The sequence below is a fragment of the Mirounga leonina genome, unplaced genomic scaffold, assembly GCF_011800145.1.
Source record: "Mirounga leonina isolate KUSES-001 unplaced genomic scaffold, KU_Mleo_1.0 Mir_150, whole genome shotgun sequence".
In the NCBI taxonomy this organism is placed as follows: domain Eukaryota; kingdom Metazoa; phylum Chordata; class Mammalia; order Carnivora; family Phocidae; genus Mirounga; species Mirounga leonina.
In genome coordinates, this window is record NW_023270374.1 from 17,135,241 (window position 1) to 17,156,652 (window position 21,412).

Here is a 21,412-nt window from a genome sequence, read left to right on the forward strand (position 1 = left end):
TGTAGAAGGGCATAAATTGAACAAAGACCTGTAACTACTGTGTCAGTCATATTTTCTTAGACCAGTGATGGATCCCTTTATTAAAGCTGAAAGGGCTTATGTGGTTTTACTTCATCTTATTTTCCATTGTCAGAATCTCCCTATAGGTCAAAGATTATCTAAGCCTGAAAGTGATACTGTGTGTCAGGGATCTGCAAACTATAGCGTGGGGGCTGGCCACCTGTTTTTATAAGTAAAGTTTTATTGGAACACAACCATGTTCATTCATTACCTATTATCTAGAAGTGCTTTCATGCTACAGTGGTAGAGTTGAGTAGCTGTGACTGAGACCATGTGGCCCACAAGCCTTAAGAAAGTTTGAGCACCCCTACTATAAGCAATTTTATCGTTTCACTAAGTCATTTCAGTGAGTTAGAACTGTTACTTAGGTTAAAATGTTGAACAGTTATATAATCTTGAATGTGTTACATAATCTTTTACTTCCCTTTATGTGTAGGGTGGGCTAAATTCTGCCAAATTTAACAAACTTGCTGTGGAATTAAATATATATCCTTAAAGTATTTCAAAAAATCTTTAGAAGTGAGTCCTTACATTGTTCTTTTCAAGGCTATGATTCTAAGTCATGATATTATATTTGGAACTTCATATTCAAGGAGTTCATGAAGAATCTTCTTCTGTTTCTCATGCACATTGATATATGTTTAGGGAAATTTAAGAACAATCTTTTGTGTCCCAGTTTTTCAGTTATATTTTATTTTCTGCCTTGTGAGATGGAATACTAACTTCAGAATTTCTTAACAACAGGAACTAAGTTTGTCACTTGGATTCAGTAGTTCTTAAAGTTTGTTAACTGTTTTTTTGGCACTTGTGTATGATATTAAACAATAACTGGGATTTTCCCTCTCTCCAGATCGTATGAGTTTTATATTTCTTAACACTGATGAGAAGTTTATTCAGGGTTTGAGAATTATGAATTGCCAATTGGGAATTGAGAGTAAGGATTTTGCCTTTTGCAGTATGTTGACACTAAGGGTTGACAGAGTCATATATTCTGATCGCCATCAGAGAACCTTGTAGCCTTATAATGTCTAATTCAACAGGATAGTCATAATAGATGGATGTCAGGAATTGTAAGAGCAAGATCTTGGCATAGAACCTACAATAAGTGCAAATCAAGAGATGAATTTGTTTAGTGGTTTAAGAAGAGCTTAGATGGAAGTTGGTCATGACTTTAACGCACTGTTAAAAAGGTGTATTTTCAAATATAGTATCTGGGGAGAAAAATAATTGCTTTGACCTCATATAACTTGGCATTTTGTGCTTCGATAAATAAGACTTTAGATAAGGAGTTACAGTTTTTCATTTTATCATGCAAATAATTACAATGTGTGGCATTGTCATGTCAAGGCCAGGAGTGGGTGTTTTATCTTTATACGCACAGTGCTCCAGCCATGGGCAGCATGAACAGATCTGTGTGTATGCATCAGACTACAAAGAAAGGGCAACTTGGAGAAGAGAATATGATCCATTTCTGAATAACCAATGAAGATGTTCTTCCTTTTTTTTTTTAAGATTTTATTTATTTATTTGAGAGAGAGTGAGAGAGAGCATGAATGGGGGGAGAGACAGAGGGAGAAGGGAGAAGCAGACTTCCCACTGAGCAGGGACAAGACTCAGGCTTTGATCCCAGGACTCTGGGATCATGACCTGAGCCAAAGGCAGATGCTTAACCAACTGAGCCACCCAGATACCCCAATGAAAATGTTCTTCTTAGTGACTGAAAAGTAGAGTATATATATTTATATATATATATATATGTATACTTAGAATGTCTTTCCAGATATCTAAACAGGGAACAAAAGAAGATAGTTTTATAGGATAAATTGTTAAATTTGACACACAATTACATTTTACATTCTGTAGAGTCACTTTTATCTAATATTAATACCATATTTTTTTTTCTTTTTGGTCACTTTTGCCTGGAATGTTTTTCCACTTTCAGCCTTTTTCTTGTTGTTATGTTTTAAATGAGTCTTGTAAAAAGCATATAGCAACAAGTAATTCTTTTAAATGGTAAATTTAGTCCATTTATATTTATTGGTATCACTAATGTATTTGCCCTTACTCTGTGTGTGTGTGTGTGTGTGTGTGTGTGTAGCAGGGGGTAATATGACTAAAAACATAAGTGGGAGGTTTGTAGATTATTTTGATCTCTCCATGTGTGTGTATTCATTACTTTAAAAATCTATGAGAGAAATCTGGTATCACCCTCTGTATCAGCATCTAGCTTCCCCAAGCCTCTTGACAACTTTTGTAGTTTCTTCTTTTCTTAGAAACAAGTTTTCAGCCTTCCATGAAATCTCTGGGAAGGGCTCTCACAACCTGTTTCTATAATCTAGCCCTTGTCCTCTTACAGAGGACATAATTTCCAGCCTGGTGAGACCCAATCCTTGGCTATCTGTCAGGTTTCCACTTCAGCTTTGAGGTGCAGTCTTGCCTGGTTGCACCTAAAGAACCATTTAATGAGCAAGTCCTCCTAGCTGACTACCCAGCTCACTCAGCATATTTAGCCAGCCCTTCTCCCTTGTCCAGGATCCTTTCCTCAATGTTGAATGTATAATTGTGGGGAACATAATCTGTTTATAACTCATGTCTAAACAATATAAAACTATAGTGCAACGATATTAACAGTGAACAAAAGGAACATAGTATGTGGTGAGAGAGAGAGAGAGAGAGGGAAAGAACATGGCTAGAACTAAGTGAGTGTAAGAGGTCTCCAAGAAAGATCAAACAAGGGAAGAAGGAAAGACACAGAGTGGCTAATGCCAGTGATGTGAGGTTATTGACATCCATCCACAATCTCTTTTATCCTACTGTGATGTCGTGGATACATAGACAGATAGAAGTCAGTGTTTCTTCATCAACAGTCTCCCCTGGATGAGTGGCTGGTTAGGTATAATACTTCTATAGGAAAAATTGCATGTTATTAAGTGGGGGAAAAGATAACAGAACAGTGTGTGTAATGTTATGTTCGTGTGGAGTTTTTATGTGTATACCGGAAAATGCCTGGAAGGAGATTAATCAGATGTCAGCAATAGCTATCTCTGATACTGAAATTATGGCTGATTTTTAAAAAAATCTCTTATCTTTCTCTGTATTAATTTTTTTCTGTAATGAAAAAGATAAAGTAAAAACAAGAACAGTATCTATAAGATGAGCCTACTGAACTAGTCCTTAAAGTCCTTGAGTTTCTGCTTTAGGAATGAAGCCAGCTTGCTGGATCTGGCATTCTGGAAATAAGAGCTTGTCCTCAGGATGTCAGAATTGCTTGGTGAGGAGACACCCACACAGCTGAGCTCCCATGAACTCAGGGGTTTTGTTGTGTTCTGCATTTGGCTTTCTTAACTCTACACCAACCTCCCATATGTTCTTGCTTGACTAAACCCTTGAGGTGAAGAAGTTCCTTGAATAGTGTTATAAGCCAGATCCTGTGAGCTTCCTGCTGTCACCTGGAATCCAAGAGATCCTTAGTAGGTAATTTGTACCACAGTATGGGGGAAGGGTGGATAATCCCAAATGTTCTATCCATCACTAAAATTCAGATTTCAATCCAGTCATGATGGTATCCACCGATGTATTTTAATTTTTGTATAAACTCATGGAAGCCATTGCCACTCTAGTTATAACACCCATCCTCATATATAGTCTTGACATTTGCCTACCCCATAAGAGTCACGGGTGCCTGGAAGATGTACAACTCAAGGAGTTCCTCAAAGAGTGGATAGACAGCTTCTAGCTATGGAATTGGTACTGATTTTATATTTATAGTAGCAATATAAAATGTCTTTGAAATTCAGCTTAAAAGAAGTTATGCAACTTAATGAGAAATGTTAATAATCTAAAGAATAGTACAAGGTGAGGCTCATGCCATGGAAGCAATGCACAGGAGATTGAACTTGGGAAGTACTGTCACTGAGTCAGGTGCCACAGTCGGGGTTCGGGATCCTGGGGCTGACATGTTGTTGTGGCCCATGTATGGAGAGACTTTCCAGCCTTCCTGTCTTCTCATCTCTTTTCACAGTTGACAACAGTGGTGTAGGGAGGTATTACCTTTCTCTCTTCCAGAGAGACAACTCATTGTTCTCTACCCTGTGTGTGTATCTCTGAGTCCATGAGTTTCCCTTGCCATAAACTGTTATCACTAGAACACTTTGAGTGCTTAGCCTAGAACCTGGCACCTAGTCAGTACTCGCCAACTGTTTCTTGTTAGTTGTATTCATTAATCATTATTGTCATCATTATTTTACTTTTTACCTCTCACTAGTCAATAAGGAATGCTTTCTCTTTTTATTCATTTATTTTTTAATCCAGGCTGATAGCAGGATTAAAGTAAGGTTCTATGGCAGTTGTACAATGAGTATTTTTGCTAACTAGGTTTAGCATCTGAATGCATTTCAGTGTTATTTGATTTCATTTGGCGAATTTGTACTGCTCACTGAGCTAATATAGTATGTAACTTCCCTCACCTCAGTGCCACCGTCGTTATGCAAGGATACAGGCAATAAGGTAGGCTGCATCCTTGGGAGGACAATCTGTATGATGGAGAAGATTTAAGGCTTTATAAATACCTCACAATGAGAATTTAAGGCCATGAGTGTTTAGACTGGAGAATAATAAGAGAGTGTTTTTTTCGAAGTAGGAATACTTTTTTAAAAATTTTAATTCCAGTGAATAACAGTGTTATATTAGTTTAAGTGTACAATATAGTGACCCAACAATTCTATACATTACTGAGTACTCATTATGACAAGTGTTCTCTTAATCCCTCTCACCTATTTCACCCATCCCCTAACCCAACTCTGCTCTGTTAACCGTTATTCTCTACAGTTAAGAGTCTATTTTTTGGTTTGTCTCTTTTTTTCTGTTTGTTTTGTTTCTTGAATTCTTCATGAGTGAAATCATATGATATTTGTCTTTGATTAACTTATTTCACCTAGCACTATACACTTTAGATCCATTCACCTTATTGCAAATAGCAAGATTTCATTTTGTATGGCTGAGTAATATTCCATTGTGCATATATGCCACATCTTCTTTATCCATTCATCTGTCGATGAGCACTTAGGTTTCTTCCATAATTTGGCTATTGTCAATAATGCTGCAATAAACATAGGGTGTATATATCTTTTCCAATTACTGTTTTCATATTCTTTGGGTAAATACCCCATAATGAAATTACTGGATCACATGGTAATTCCATTTTTAACTTTTTGAGGACCCTCCATAGTGTTTTTCACACTGACTGCACCAGTTTGCATTCCCACCAACAGTGCATAAGGGTTCCTTTTTCTCCACATCTACACCAGCACTTAATAAGAATATATTTTAAAACTCCCCAAATGTCACCGTGTTTTAGATAGTAGTATGTCTCCTCTTACTGTTTTGAGTTTTTTTTTCCTTGTAAAATGATCTAGAACCATATTACAGTGAGATGGTGTACACCCACAAAATACCTCTCTTAATGCCTACAAGAGCTGCAAGGTTGTGTTTTGTTGCAAGTGTTGAAAGGGTAAAACATCGAAGGTGAACTGAACCCTTGGCCATTACTAGAGAAAGTCTTTCTGAGCTGCTCCCACACAGGGAAGATGTTTTGAGGATTCTGATCTGTGCTTGAAAGGGATATTGGGTTTGTCCCAAAACTCCTCAGAGTATATCCTGTGACATTGGTGGGATCTAAATCCAAAGGGTTCTCTGTCATTCAGGGCCTACCCAGCTCTGACTGAGACTATGCAGCACTGGGCTCACTAAGTGGGTGCCCTTGGGCAGCATTGAATCTGACCTGCAGTAGGTCAGTCCCCAGAGGGAGTACTTTTCTTTTTCTCTGGAGAGAAAAGGCTCTACCTTATCCATGGACGCTTTGGCTTTGCTCCATTCCTTAAATCCATCTAACCATTGGGTAGAATGTTCTTCTCATTTATTCTACTGTAGTGGTGTCTTCATTTAGTCTCTCACTCAAATCTGTATGTAGCCAAAAACTAGCTCTAACTCCATTATCTATTACAATAGTACTGTAGAAGTTGTCAGCCCCATTAGGTGATATTTTTGTGCATTTTTAGGAAACAGAGTAAGATGCTTCCTTATAATGAGCACATATAATATTGGACAAGGATCAGTATTTTCCACAAGTGAGAACTGTCACTTTGCCTGACAGTTAAAGAAACAGAAATACAGGAATCTAAAACTGAGTTAAATCAGTATGAAAGCATACATACAGCAAGACTTCAAGTACCTAATGCCACAAACCCCAACACTCTTAAGGTGTTCTAAAACCATTGTGAACTCAGACAAAGTAAACAGATAAAGATTTATGTCTGCAGTTGTGAAAACACAACTTGGTTAATAAGGCTTTAGTATTAATCAACTAAAAGACCACAAGATGGCAGGGTTTCTCTAAGAGGCTCAAATAAATCCTTTAAAGAGTAAGTTGAAAAAAAAATAAGTGCATATGTATTAGGGTTTCCAAAAAAAAAAACTGTACTCTTCATCATGTATGAACAATAAATGCTTTATTATCAAATTAGTATTGATAATAATAACAGCTAACATTTATTAGAAAATAAATAAATAAATAGTAAGTTGATAGAGAAAATTGAAGCAGAGCTTGCTACAATAAGAGGATATTTTGAATGCACTAAGAAGTGTGTGACCCAGAATGCAATGATTCAAAGTCATTTAACTTATTGAATTCCAGAAAATAACTTAGAAAATTTCTTAAGGGTTACTTTAATCATTTATTTTGCAGAAAGGGTGTAAGACACTATGCAGAAGGACTTATAACTAGACATTATCCATTCCAGCCATACGGATGGATATTATTTATAAAACAAGTTCCAGAATACACACCTCTCTGGGTCGACACAAAACCAGACTGGCTTTCCATATCTTCTAATTCTTTGGCACATTTCAGAGTTTAATTCTATTGGTGGCACTGAGTCATCAAGTAAAGTGTAAACTATGAATACAAAGAATTTTCTAAAGTGGAGAACTGTATGATATATTTTAGAACTTAATTGAGCAGAGTTTGAATGAAGCAACCTGTTGATATCCCAAATACCTCTTTGCCTCCTGGGCTGCAGGACGTTAGATTACTCTTAATAAATAATTGCCCTGGCTAAAGATAAAATGATGACCAATGCCATAACAGAGGATGGATGATAGTTTTACAAATCACGAGTTGTTTGCATTTCCTATGAATAATTGAAGGATATGCTAGTATCTTTTTTAAATTCAATAAATATTTATTGAACACTTTGCATATATAAGTATGTAAAATATTTGCTGAGTCTTTGGATCTATCTCTTCTACTGAATATGAAATTGGAGAGAGGAGATCTCAGATTATTCTAGACCATTAACAAGCTTTTTTGTTTGTTGGTTTGTCATTCAGAATTAAGCCAGAATAAAAGATAGTATTTAATTGAATTGACATTTATAAGCTGGGAAACCAGTGGGAGATACTTGAGTAATTTGGATTTTGAGAAATATTAAATTAAAATAGAAACTAGGAGTCATTTTCATCCACCTCATCAATTCTAGGCAAGACATTCAGTTGTTATCTCTGCTTGCTGGTGGCACTTAGCTTGGAACGATTTCATCATGTGCCCAGTAAATGCTTGGATTATAGTGAATGACTGGTTTGGAGCTGTAAGGGCCTAACACAGATGATCACTAAGTCATCATGGTGAAGCATGGCTGCTGCAGGTCCACATTTAAGTGGGCCTTGACTCCAAACTGGTAGGTTCATACCTGCATGACTTAGCATGTAAACAATTTTTAGCAAAAATGGTTATCTCTTCACTCATTTTTTAAATGTTTGATATCAAAGCTAGTCCCAGGGAACAGTAAGCAGGGATGAGGGCTCTACTCAAAGACTGATGGAATCTCATTTAGTCATAATGAATTAACTAGAAAACTTTCTTCTGTCTAATATTATATTTTCAGTATTATGGTGATTTAGGCAAGTTATTGAGGATGAGTAGAGTAGAGTAATGGTCTGATTAGGAAAAGGAAATATGGGGACATTTTATTTTAATTAATTAATTACTTCATTCATTCAAAGAGAGATGGAGTGGGGGTGAAGGGGGGCAGAGGGACAGGGAGAGAGAATCATAAGCAGGCTCCATGCCCAGCACAGAGCCTGGAACAGGGCTCCATCTCACAATCCTAAGATTGTGACCTAAGCCAAAATCAAGAGTCAGACGCTTAACCGAGTCACCCAGGCACCCCAGTATGGGACATTTTTAATGATTGATGTTCTATAAGTAGTAATTTAGTTCCACTTAAAAATTGACAAAGGCCCAAGAAGTTTAATTTTTTATGGATGCCACATGATGAGTAAAAATTGAGGTATGTGGAATTATAGGGGAGAATGACCCAAAAGAGTCTCATGATGAAAGAAGGGGCTAGAAAAACAATTCTGCCAGAGTTCTACCAGATCATGAACAAAGAAATATAACTCTTACTAGATATGACCTTGATTATTACTCTCTGATTTTCAGTGTTGTAAAATTTGACTTGTCCTTGAAGAATCACATAAATGCAGATTGGGTGAACTTTGTGGGAACTCATACATGTAGAAAGAGTTTGCAGACTTGAGTTCTAGCAAGAGAGGGAGATTCAAACATGTTTGGTAATAAGTAAATATTTTATTTTTTTCTTCTGATTACAGCATCTTCACAACTATTTCACAGTGACCCTTGGAATTCCTGCTTGGTGTTCTTATGTCTTTTTCGTCATGGCCACCTTGATTTTTGGCCTTTTCATGGGTCTGGTAAGAGATAATGCCATTTTCCCCCCTTTCTTTAAAGCCACATGGGTTTCATGCAAAACTAGATAGCAGCCAAGAAAGAAAAGATGCATAAACAAGTATCATTTTGTGTATAATCTAAGCAGTTACTTTTTTGATACTACTTTCAGTGGTAATTTGAGATATAATGGAAAGTTCATTAAATTATTATCTCCTAATCCTAACCTTAAATATTCTGAAGATGTGTGCTACCTAGAATATAGGTAGTAATGAAAGAAGAATTGGAGACCTTACATGAATTCATAGTCACTTTCTAAGACAACCAAGTCAGCTGTGATTTCACACATCGCCTACTTGATTGGACACTGTGGTGATAAGGCCAAACCTGTGAATTTGTTCCTTGAACAAGGTGAACAAGATTTTTTCTTGTTCACATCCTCCAACTGAACCTCTAATTCTGACCTGCTACTTATACATAATTCTGGTTATCCTAAGGTGGATTTTGTGAGATAGTGTAGATAAAAAAACAGTCATTATTGTGGGGAAAAAAATAAGATGCAAAGCACATTACTATGTCTTCTTTAGGTATGAAAATTAGTATCTAGTAGGTATCTGTGTGTTTTCTCCCTAGATGTTTTAGGTAAGAATTGAAATAATAAATTTATTTACTTCACTACATAAGCAACTATAAGTGTTTTGGCAATGTTTTACTCTTTTACATAATTTTTAGATCTTTCTTTTTATACTCACACTTGATCAATTTGATTAAGCTTTAAACTCTAATTAAGAAGTTCTTAAAAGCCATTGTGTTATATATTAATCACAAAGCTTCTAAACACTGTATGATAGGGATAACTGATGATTACTAAAAATTTATATAAAAAGGACAGACGTTCAGGTTAGATTATCTTAAAGTCTATCCTTATATTGTATAATGCATTTCAGCTCTTTAGTAAGTCCTTTTTAAAAATAAGCTTAAAATGTTAGCAATTGCTTTTATATATATTAATAAATAACTTGCTATGACAAAGCCATACTCCAAGAAGCCAAGGAGGCTTGATTTTATTTTGCTGCAGACATGCTTAATTCATGCTATGGCTTATATTTGAGATCTGACCACTGGTGTTAATTCCACAGATGGGGCTGGAACTCAGATATGTCATTCATTAGGTTGCATTAATCTTATTGCTAATCAACATGGCTCTGATGGTCTGGCCTAAAAGATTTGACTTTGGATATAAATTTGACTGGATATAAATATGCTTCTCCCATCTACTATCTAGTGCTAGATCTTTCTAGCGGTGTATTTTAGAGCCACACGAGTGTGAGGCTTTTGTAGGGGGAACACCATGAGATCCTGGGTGGTTCTCAAGTGGTGTTATGGAGAATGTAGGTTGAGTGTGAGCCTATTGAAAGACCACTGGAAACTCTACTCAGCATAAAGAGTTTCTGAATTTTATCTTTGATGTTAACGTTAAGTTCAAAAAATCAGGCCAGGCCTGCCTATGCCCTAAGTTCATTTGGAAACTTAGATTCAAATAATCGGTCCAGGAAGATTATTAAGGTTTGGACTGAAGGAAGAAGAGAGTTGATTCTAGACTGTTCAAGTGATTCAATGATATAGAATATTATTCCTTTATAGGAAAAAGAGAGTTGATTCTAGACTGTTCAAGTGATTCAATGATATAGAATATTATTCCTTTATAAGAAGTTGGGAGGAGAACTTTATTTAACAAAAGAATACTACATTTTCTGGTAATAAATTTCCATAAATACCAAACACGTATCTCTGATTCCTTTTCTACAACCATAATATGTATTTAAAAAAAAGTACATAACAGCTAGAATTTTTTTTTTTTTTAAGATTTTTATTTATTTATTCATGAGAGACAGAGAGAGAGAGAGGCAGAGGGAGATTCAGGCTCCCAAGGAGCAGAGAGCCCGATGCGGGACTCGATCCCAGGACCCTGAGATCATGACCTGAGCTGAAGGCAGACGCTTAACCATCTGAGCCACCCAGGCGCCCAACAGCTAGAATTTTTGCCTTCAAGGAGGTCTGCAGCTGTGCATTCCATGTTCTGTGGCACCTTTGCCTTTAACTGAGGGCTGAAAGCAGAGCCCAGGCCTGCAGTCCTGTGAAGCTCGGTCCTGGTGTCCCTGGAAGTTCTTCCCTCTATTAATCTTTCTAGATTCATACATATATAAGATTCAACTTTTACAGTGGCCAGGAGGAACACGATATTTTCCATAGAAGTGATTTCCTGGTCAAATTACTGTTCCCCATAAGCCTAACGATTATGTTTCCTACTTTTTCCTAATTTTAAAAGATGGTAAGTCAAAACAAGGCTGCTAGTTTAGATTTTTGTTTGTTTTCTTGATTGAGCCTTGTGATGACCGCATTACATTAGTAAACGTTATTTTTCACCTGTAAACAAAGGGCTCAACCTCTAATTCTATATACTATTTTCCCCCAGCGCGGGAGTTTTTCAGTTCTGAGTGATCTATACACTTGGTATTTGCCCGAGGATCCTGCTGGTCTTCTGGGGGAGGGCCCTGTTGCACTGATACTCAGGCATCTTTACCTTTGTGGAGTTGCACCACTCCTGGCCCGGCTCATTGGAAGCTGCTTCGCATTGCTCCGTGTGACTTTTGTTCCCTGAAGCCTTTTCGCACCATTTTAAGGGATGAAACAAAAGTAAAAAATGGCAGCAGAGCCCTGATCTCCAGCCCCAGAGCTGAATGATCACGGCCCCCTCTCTCCAGCGCACCCTCAGGGAAAGGTAGTCAATCCCTTTTGTGTGCGCTGAACCCCGCAGACTCCTGCGGTGCACACCCGCACCAGTCCTCCCAGCTGCAGAGGAGTGTCTCCTGGAGGCCCCGCCACTCTCTGGGCCCCTGCTCTGGAGCGTTTGCCTGATGGTGCACACCCACACCGCTCCTCCTGGGGGAAGGAGCCAGATCTCGCAGCGGTTGTCGCTTGCTGGGCCCCTGCTTGGTGAGGGCTTGCCCCGATCATGCTGCAGTTTGTGATGTATGGCAACACCTAGCTGAGAGGCCATTCCCGGGCTCACTAATTGTAGCTGCCTTCCCACGCCGATGCCTGGGAACTCTGCTGCACCCAGGCAACCCCGTTCTTTCGGGCAACCCCGTTCTTTCGGTCACCCCGGGGATCCTGAGACCACACTTCCCACCTAGGATTCTGCCCTGCTTCGCCACCTGCGCACCTTTCAGGGAGGGACCTCCCTTAGAGGAGCAGACTTCTAAAAGTTCTGATTTTGTGCTTCGCTGCTATATTACTTTCTGGTAGCCGGCTTATGGAGGTTGCCTCCCCTTGTGATTTATCTTCCGATATATCCCCTCAGATTCACTTCTCTGCACCTCTTACCTTGCAAAAAAGTGGTCACTTCTCTACTTATAGAGTTGCATCAATTCCTTTCTTAGATCTCAGGTTGAATTCACAGGTGTTCAAAATGAGTTGATAGATAATCTAGCTGAATTCAAGGGACCAGATGAAACGCAGGTCCCCTACTCTTCTGCCATCTTCCCTAGGGACTATCACATGAAAATGAAATTTTTCAACCTCAGTCTTTTCAGATGGAAATGTTTTCCTCTTTACTGTTCAAATCAATTTAGTGGATTGGAGCCTGTTCCTCTCCAACCCACAGAGCTTCATGCATCCCATGGCCCTACCACATGGGTCTCCCCCGCCTGGCGTTCAGGGCTTTCTCTGGATCCAGGAGTCCCCATGGTCCAGTTTGGTGTAGCTCAGAGGAGCCAGGCAGCTGGTGCTACCCATCCACTCAGGACTATGCCCAGGACCTTGAAGGCTGCTTCAAGTGGCCATTCTTTTTTTTTTTTTTTTCAAAGATTTTATTTTATTTATTTGACAGAGAGAGAATGAGAGAGAGAGCACATGAGAGGGGGGAGGGTCAGAGGGAGAAGCAGGCTCCCCGCTGAGCAGGGAGCCCGATGCGGGACTTGATCCCGGGACTCCAGGATCATGACCTGAGCCGAAGGCAGTCGCTTAACCGACTGAGCCACCCAGGCGCCCCTCAAGTGGCCATTCTTGATCCTTCGCAAACCTATAACTGGTTGTCGTATTTGTTATCTTGTAAATATCTGTCAAAGTGCTTTATTCATTTTTCTTATGGAATTCATGCTCCATATTGCTTTATAATTAAACTGCCATTTTTTTCCCCTTTTTTGGAACTCCTCCCTGCAGAGGTTAACATGATACCTTGAACCTAATGAACCAAATTTTGAGTAAAGTAATAAATGAATATACAGATTGGTAATAATTCTGAACACAAAGTAGGGTACTCGTTTGATGTTTATGAAATTGAGTCAAAAGTACTGTGACTTCTTTAGGTTCTTTAAAATTTTAGAGCACCTTTAAAACACTAATGTATGAAGTAGTAGTACTATTTTAAAGCCTGGGCAACTATTCAAAGTAAAGGCAAAGTCCAGGAGTTAGCTGGGTACAAGAAGTGGATTGCCCTTCTAAGCGGGCAACTTCTCCCTGGGTGGACGTTTGCATTGTGGGGTGCTGTAGGGGAACGTGTAAGAATGACTGCAGCTTATTCCCAGTCAGGGAACTGTGCCCTTCATGACACAACCTGTAGCTTCATGGTCCATGCCAGTCCAGGCATGGAACAGGGACTGGGACGAACCTGCCCCTAAGGAGCTTGTAGTTTATGAAGGGAGAGGGATGTTTATAGGGTAAATAGAAAGTGGTTCATGCTGCAGTAAGGTCGGAGATGAAGCCAAGGCCATTACCGTCTAAGATAGGGTTTAGTTCATATCATTAATGACTTTTCTCACAATTTATTTCTGTAGAAATTTCTTATGGTACTCTTAAGAATTCTAGACCTTGACATCGTCTTTTACTGTCAGTGGTTACCCATTGGTGAGAGGCAGCCATATGCAGACTAATTTTGTTTGGCCAGAGGAGTGTTTTTAAAAAGGCCATTTTAGATACCAGCCCTTTATCTGTAGCGTCATTTGCAAATATCTTCTCCCATTCTGTGGGTTGCCTCTTTGTTTTGTTGACTGTTTCCTTTGCTGTGCAGAACCTTTTTATCTTGATGAAGTCCCAAAAGTTCATTTTTGCTTTTGTTTTGCTAGCTTTTGGAGATGTATCTTGAAAGAAGTTGCTGTGGGCGATGTCAAAAAGGTTACTGCCTATGTTCTCCTCTAGGATTTTGATGGATTCCTGTCTCACATTGAGGTTTTTCATCCACTTTGAGTTTATCTTTGTGAATGGTGTTAGTATCCAAGATCTATAAAGAACTTCTCAAACTCAACACCCAAAAAACAAATAATCAAGTCAAAAAGTGGGCAGAAGAGATGAACAGACACTTCTCTGAAGAAGACATACAAATGGCTAACAGACACATGAAAAAATGTTCATCATCATTAGCCATCAGGGAAATCCAAATCAAAACCACATTGAGGTACCACCTTACACCAGTTAGAATGGCAAAAATGAACAGGGAGAGAAACAACAAATGTTGGAGAGGTTGTGGAGAAAGGGGAACCCTCTTACACTGTTGGTGGGAATGCAAGTTGGTACAGCCACTTTGGAAAACAGTGTGGAGGTTCCTCAAAAATTTAAAAATAGAGCTACCCTATGACCCAGCAATTGCACTCCTGGGTATTTACCCCAAAGACACAGATGTAGTGAAAAGAAGGGCCATATGCACCCCAACGTTCATAGCAGCAATGTCCGCAATAGCCAAACTGTGGAAAGAGCCAAGATGCCCTTCAGCAGATGAATGGATAAAGAAGATGTGGTCCATATATACAATGGAATGTTACTCAGCTATCAGAAAGGATGAATACCCAACTTTTACATCAACATGGATGGGACTGGAGGAGATTATGCTAAGTGAAATAAGTCAAGCAGAGAAAGTCAATTATCATATGGTTTCACTTATTTGTGCAACATAAGGAATAGCATGGAGGACACTAGGAGAAGGAAGGGAAAAATGGGGGGGGGTGGAATTGGCGGGAGACATGAACCATGAGAGACTATGGACTCTGAGAAACAAATAGGGTTTTAGAGGGGAGGGGGGAGGGGGAATTGGTTAGCAAGGTGATGGGTATTAAGGAGGGCACGTACTGCATGGAGCACTGGGTGTTATACGAAACAATGGCGGGATCGTGGATTATGACATCAAAAACTAATGATGTACTGTATGGTGAGTAACATAACATAGTAAAATTTAAAAAAAAATAAAAATAAAAAGGTCATTTTAGACTTGGCTCAGAGTATCTATTTTCTTATACCTGCTTGATTTACCTATTTGTAATGGGCTCTCTATAGACATTTGACTTTGTGACCCCTGACTCCTGTTAATTATTTGTAATATTCTCCTACATTGTTACATTTGAAAAATAGGAGATTCTTAATTGTATCCATGTCTTTTTTGAGGACTTTTGACCAACTGCTAATTAATTGTCTGTGAATATCTGGTTATAGAACCAAGGCCTACATTTGAGGTTCTTTGGTATTAAATGTTATATCTAGTCACAGTAAAATCACTTTTTTCCCTCCAGGTCCTGGTGGTAATATCAGAATGTTTCTATATACCACTTCCAAGGCATTTATCTGAACGTACTGGTAAGTATGATAAACTCATGATAGAGTATTTTTGGAATTCTGGGGTGTGCCCTTTTGTGCTCACAGAGATACTAGATTCTTTGCCTCCCCCAATTCATTAGGTGGCCAAACCATCACCACTTACCAAATTCTTTGAAATATGTTCTCTAGATCAGATTTGAACAAAAATTATTTTTTTCCCCTTAAATTAGGGAATACTTCATTTTGGCAGTTATTTTTTCCCTTTAAGTGTATGCCCTTCATCAGTTAGTTGATACCTTTTCTTTCATTCAAACTGGAATGAAGGCGGGCAACTCGTATTTATTGAGTCTCAACTATGTATCATTAACTATCCTAAGTACTGTAAGAACAGTCTCCCCAAATCTTTGCACTGCCCCACACCATTTGTGGGATTCAACAGCCCTGGATTTGCATGCTTTTATTCCTAGTTCTGAGACTTTGCATGAAGACTTTTACGAGACTTTAAAATTGTTGCATTTTATGTGGGAGTTTAAATAAACTTCTATTTCTTTTAAGTTCTTGAAGTTTTCAAGGCTTGGAGACTTCCTTAGATAATTAGATAATATATTATGTTCCTTAGAATTCTTAAAAATCACAGAAACCCAGTTTAAAGTAACTTAGGAAAAAAAGGAAAATTTAAATTAACTCACATAACTGGAAGACCCAGGGATGTTCTGGCTTCAAGCACAGCACAAGGGTTGTTAGGTTTCTGCTTCTCTGTGGCTGATTCGGGGGCTCTCAACAGCCCTAACTCACATATTATCAGTTGAACAATTCCTGTAGAAAGAGAGAAGGCTTTTCCTCTTGACTCTGGCCAAAAGCTCCTGGGAAGTCCTGTGACTTAAGTCACATTTCTCAACCAATCACCTGACCAGTGAGTGAGTGGGTTGCTGAGTGTTCTGTAAGGTACCAAATATAAAGCATGAAAGAACCTTTGCCCTCCCTGGCCCTGTGCTCTACCAAAGTCAGCAGGGTCAGTGAAATTTCCCAAGAGGAACGGGGAAGCCCCAGATGGAGCTAGGGGCTGTGTGATAACATAGCTTCAGATTGGAGAAAACTGTCACGGGCCCCCCCCCCCGCCGCTTCATTTCACGGCTAGACACACTTGAGTGCCTGCTGAATGATCAGTTTATTGAGAGGCTGTTCCCTTCTGTTCCCTCCACAGAGCAGACTCGGAGGTCAGAGGAGGCCCACAAAGCTGAACAGCCACAGGATGCAGAGGAGGAAAAAGATGATTCAAATGAAGAAGAAAACAAGGACAGCCTTGTAGATGAGGAAGAAGAGAAAGAAGACCTTGGTGATGAGGATGAAGCAGAGGAGGACGAGGAGGAGGACAGCCCGGCTGCTCGTGTGGACGAAGAGAGGAATGACGCGCAGGACCAAGGGCCCCTGGGAGAGGTCCAGGAGGGGGGAGAAGCTGAGCCTGGAGAAGACGTGCCCGAGCAGGCCAGCCCAGCCCACACAGAGGTGGCAGAAGATACCCTGAGGCAGCGCAGAAGTCAGCACGCCGACAAGGGCCCACAGGTCTAATGACAGTATTTCCGAGAATTCAGACCAGAGGAGTAGTCAGCTTCCTTCTGGTCTGCAGTGTAAATCAAATCATTATTTTTTTTCTGAATGAGCAAGCTTCTCTTAAAAAACAATCTCTAGTCATGTAGTCTCTGGCATGAAGCCTCATGTATGTTAATGAGAGTGTTTCAGACACGACAATCAGGAAACAGAAAAACAGGGTGTTAGCATCTGTTTGGGGACTTGGCATGGGCACACATTCATTAGCTTGAGGCTAGAGAGTTTTGACCAGAGAAAGCACCCCGCAGGCGCCATAAAACGCAAGCCAAGCCACACGACAACATCCGCACAGTGCATGGGAGGTCTTGCAGAAGTCTTCTTGTGTTAAGTATTCATTTTTGTCAAACTTTAAGAGACATCAGCCACCACGGTACAGAGACACTTTTTCAGAGAGAGAAATTGAGAGGGCCCTGGTTATTGTGGTAGAAAAGAGCTTGGACGTCATCCCAACTCTCTAAATCTCCTTTGTTAGGATTTATTTCTTACCTTTAGTATTTCCAACTTTCCCACCACGGGCCTGCAGGCGCCCCACACTCTTCACAATACTTCCTCAGTGAGAGGCCTCCGCTACACATCAGCCGCCTTCGTTCTGACTGAAGGGTTTACATAATCCAGAACCAAAGCCCACGGAGCTGTGACTGCCAAGGATCTTGAATGAAGTGTTGTAACCTTTGGAGATTCAAAAGGAAGTAGGGATTTTACAGGACAGATTGTTGTTGTTGTTGTTTGCCAAAATGTAGTAATTTTTTTTTTTCAAAAGGATCCTTTAGCAATATTCTTTTTGAAGCCAGAAGTGCCCTAAGTGTTGCCAGTGCAAGGTTGTCTTGTGAAGAGAACTTGAATACTTTGTTGTTTTGCTTCCATCTCAAGGGGTTCTCTGGCTCTTGAACCACTTTAATATTAAGTGCAAAACCATTTCTGGTTTTCTTTCAGTGATGTGCTTTTGGTGAAAGAATTAATGAAAGTGAATATCTGGAAATGAAAGATTTGGTTTCCTTTCCTTCTTCCTTAATCTTGTAAAGAATTTTATCCCTGTAAATCTCTCAATACTCAGTCTACTAAAAGTACCCAGGGGGCCCAATTTCTTTTAAGGAATCCATCCATCTACTTCTGCCTTACCTGATTTATGTCTTCGAATAAATTCATAAAATTAGATTCCAAGCTTATGAAAGATGTCTGAAGTTGATCCTACACCCTTTGGGTCCTGCAGAAAAACAAGTAATACACGTTTATGAAATTCGAAAAGTTTCTGTCATTTTTATAAAGAAATATGCAGTATACTCCTGTCTGGCTGTTTTGATAACCCTTACCTTTTATTAACTTTGAACACAGGCTCCTTGGAGGAGGGGGAGGTGCTGAGATCCTCTACCCTTGAGTGGTTGGATGGGCCTGTTGCAAGCCTCACACAAGGGAGTTTTTATTCTGACAGAATCCAATTTTTAGAGATGGTTATTTCTCATCTTTCCAACTCAGTTACCTGACAGTCTCATCCCCCCGTACTGTGAGGTTCACGAGGAGTCGCCAATAGTTTTTCTCTTCAGACAGCAACAGCACCTTGAGTTTGAGGCCATCACAGAACTGACAGACTGGGAAAACCTTGACTTTGGCTCATTTCCTGTCCCTCCGCCATGTACGTCTCTAACACATCCTCAGCCCAAGCACCATGGTTCTGATGGTGGCAACTCCCTCTCCCTGATCCTAGAAAGCTTTTGTGGATCATTGCTGAGTGGGGCCTGCCCTTCTGTCACTGGATTTCTTTCTCTTATAATCAGCTGAAACAATTTTCAAACATCAGTAAGTTTAAATTCAGAGGTATGGAATAAGAAAGGTTTCATAGTTTGGCTTTTCTGTATAATACCTCCCCCTTTTACGCTCCTTATATTAAAACTTTTTTTTTTTTTTTTTTTTAAGTGGAGTGTTTGACCAGAAGGGAAGGAATGAAGAAATAAAATCCACTTTCGCTTTTTATAAATGTAAGGCCAATTTCCAATTGGACCCCAAATAATACCTAATTATATAACAAGAGAAATGTATGTTCTTTCTCAACAATACTTTTAAAAAATTGGAGGAAGAGGGGAAACCAGTTTGGAGAAGAAGATTCATTGAGAGTTGAAGCCTCTGTGGCTATAGGAACCATTTTTTTTTAACATCCTGGCAAAAGGTGGGGTTTTTATTAAATCGCCTGATAAGTACACATCTAATTTGATTTCTTTCCACTTGAGGCCTTTAGGTTTTCAGTATTTACTGAATATAAAACTAAGGGGAAAAAAGTCAGTCTAAAATAATTTGAAATTAGATTAACATTTCAGTAGGCTTTTATGGATTTTTTCTGGAGATAATCTATTTAATCCAGAAGTCAAATGTGTGGAAACATGATTTTGATTTAAAAAATAAAAAATAATCGGGCGCCTGGGTGGCTCAGTTGGTTGAGCGACTGCCTTCGGCTCAGGTCATGATCCTGGAGTCTCTGGATCGAGTCCCGCATCGGGCTCCCTGCTCGGCAGGGAGTCTGCTTCTCCCTCTGACCCTCCCCCCTCTCATGTACTCGCTCTCTCTCATTCTCTCTCTCTCAAATAAATAAATAAAATCTTTAAAAAAAAAAAAAAATAAATAAATAAAAAATAAAAAATAATCATGCTTCCTATGTTGCAATATCAGTCATCTAATTACAGAATAGTATTTTCTGTAAATCAAAATTAGGAAAATTAAATAAAAGTGATGGTAGATTTGAGAATGGGGGTGCAGTGTGTTATATGGGAGTAGTTTCTCTGATGAGAGGGAAAGTCTGAAACTTCTAGCTACATTTTTTTTAGTTTCTTTTATCATTCATCTCTTGCTAGATCTGCTCTACCACCCCAACTTGCTTAGAGATCTACTGGAGCTACAGATAGGCAATCCCACTTTTTTCTCTTTGAAGTCTAAGCACAGAATGGGGTGACAGGCAGAACTCATTCACTTCACAGGTCCCTGAACCTCATGGGTGCATACTTACAACCTCTTCTGGTGTGTGAGCCCTGTTAGCCACAGGCTTCTTTAACTACAAAAAGAAATCCAAAATAACGACTGTAATGAAAAGTAAACAAGCGTTAGCCGGGTTGGCTTTTGACAGTGGAGAAGGCCAAATTTTGACTTTTTTTATGGCCAAAATCCTTGTTGATAACCATGGCATTGCTATGTGATTTGAGGATACGTAAGCCTGCAGAACTGGCATTCTGTAACACCTTTGGGGGAAGGATGATAAAAACATCTTCTAGCTGAGCACTTAGCCTTTATAACTTTTACAACCAAGTCTTTAAGAGTGGAGCTTGTATGCTGCTTTCCAGGATGGCAAACATTAAAGAGTCCCAAAAAAAAAAAAAAAGGATAGAAACAATAGGGTCCACCTAAGATTTCAGTATAAAATGTTCAATTGACATGAAGTGAGAGAAAGAAGGGAAAGATTGGTGCTTTTGCTAATGTGTATCAACTTATCTCTGTCCAGCTCAGTATTGAAGTGTTATTTCTACCAGTATTATAAATTTGTGACAGACCCATCCCGTCAAATATAGTGTTTTGAAAAGTATTCATGTGAATCTTTTGTGCCAACAGAAAAGTTCCTTCTTGTTCAGTATCTTTACCTTAGTCCTACGTTTTGATCCTCTTCAGAAGATCAGTTTCTCTTGAAAAACCAAATGATGAACCTTGGTGGGGCAGCTTTTTGAGAAGCTTTTCTGAACCAGGAGATTTAGTTAGAAGGCCTTTGGTGGTTTCAGACATGGCCTTCAGATGGCTTCTTCTCGGTCAAGTTTCATGGGAACTGCACCCCTGTATATGTGTGACTCAGATAATTTTCACATGTTTCTGATGTAGTTTCATGTATTTGTTACTAAATAGCTTCTTTGTGCAAATGCAGTTTTTATGCTAAAAATACTGTTTATTTGTATTGTAATACATTATAAATTTGTTAATTTATATTTTTTGTAATAGTCTTAATTATTTAGTTCAGTGATATTTAATTATTTTTCTCTTCATCCATGTGTTCTCTCCTTCCTCAGATAGCATCTGCAGCATCTGGAATGGGGAATCAAGATATGAGTCTCAAGCGTCACAAAATTGTATATAATCTTTGATCATATGTTTTTATTTTATTGTAAACTTCTATTTGCATCCGAACCTAATGATAGTGCTAAGTAAAATCAAAATAGTGTATTGCTTTTCATAAAAGCATTTTCACAAAAGTCATTTGCCTAGGCAGTGAAAAGTACTGCTTTGTTAAAAAAATAATTTTCCTGTGCCCATCCTCTATCCAATCTGTTTGCTCCCCCGTCTTTCTTTCTTTTTCTTCCTTTTCTTCCTTCCTTCTTTCTTTCTTTCTTTTTCTTCTTAATTTCTTTCTTTCTTTCTTTCTTTCTTTCTTTCTTTCTTTCTTTCTTTCTT

The 21,412-nt window shown here is 39.0% G+C and overlaps 1 protein-coding gene and 1 long non-coding RNA gene across 2 annotated transcripts in view; one reads left to right on the forward strand and one right to left on the reverse strand.

Annotated features, from left to right (window-relative positions):
* Nucleotides 1-16,139, reverse strand: part of LOC118011253 — a 36,216-nt gene extending 20,077 nt beyond the window's left edge. Inside the window, exon 1 of the long non-coding RNA XR_004679434.1 lies at nt 16,078-16,139. This is a non-coding gene — a long non-coding RNA (uncharacterized LOC118011253). The remainder of the gene's footprint in view (nt 1-16,077) is intronic.
* Nucleotides 1-19,252, forward strand: part of TMX4 (thioredoxin related transmembrane protein 4) — a 43,846-nt gene extending 24,594 nt beyond the window's left edge. The window contains exons 6-8 of the mRNA XM_035005862.1: nt 8,728-8,829; nt 15,364-15,427; nt 16,593-19,252. Of these exons, the coding sequence (XP_034861753.1) occupies nt 8,728-8,829; nt 15,364-15,427; nt 16,593-16,957 (531 nt within the window). The 3' untranslated portion in view covers nt 16,958-19,252. The remainder of the gene's footprint in view (nt 1-8,727; nt 8,830-15,363; nt 15,428-16,592) is intronic.
* Nucleotides 19,253-21,412: the final 2,160 nt, after the last annotated feature.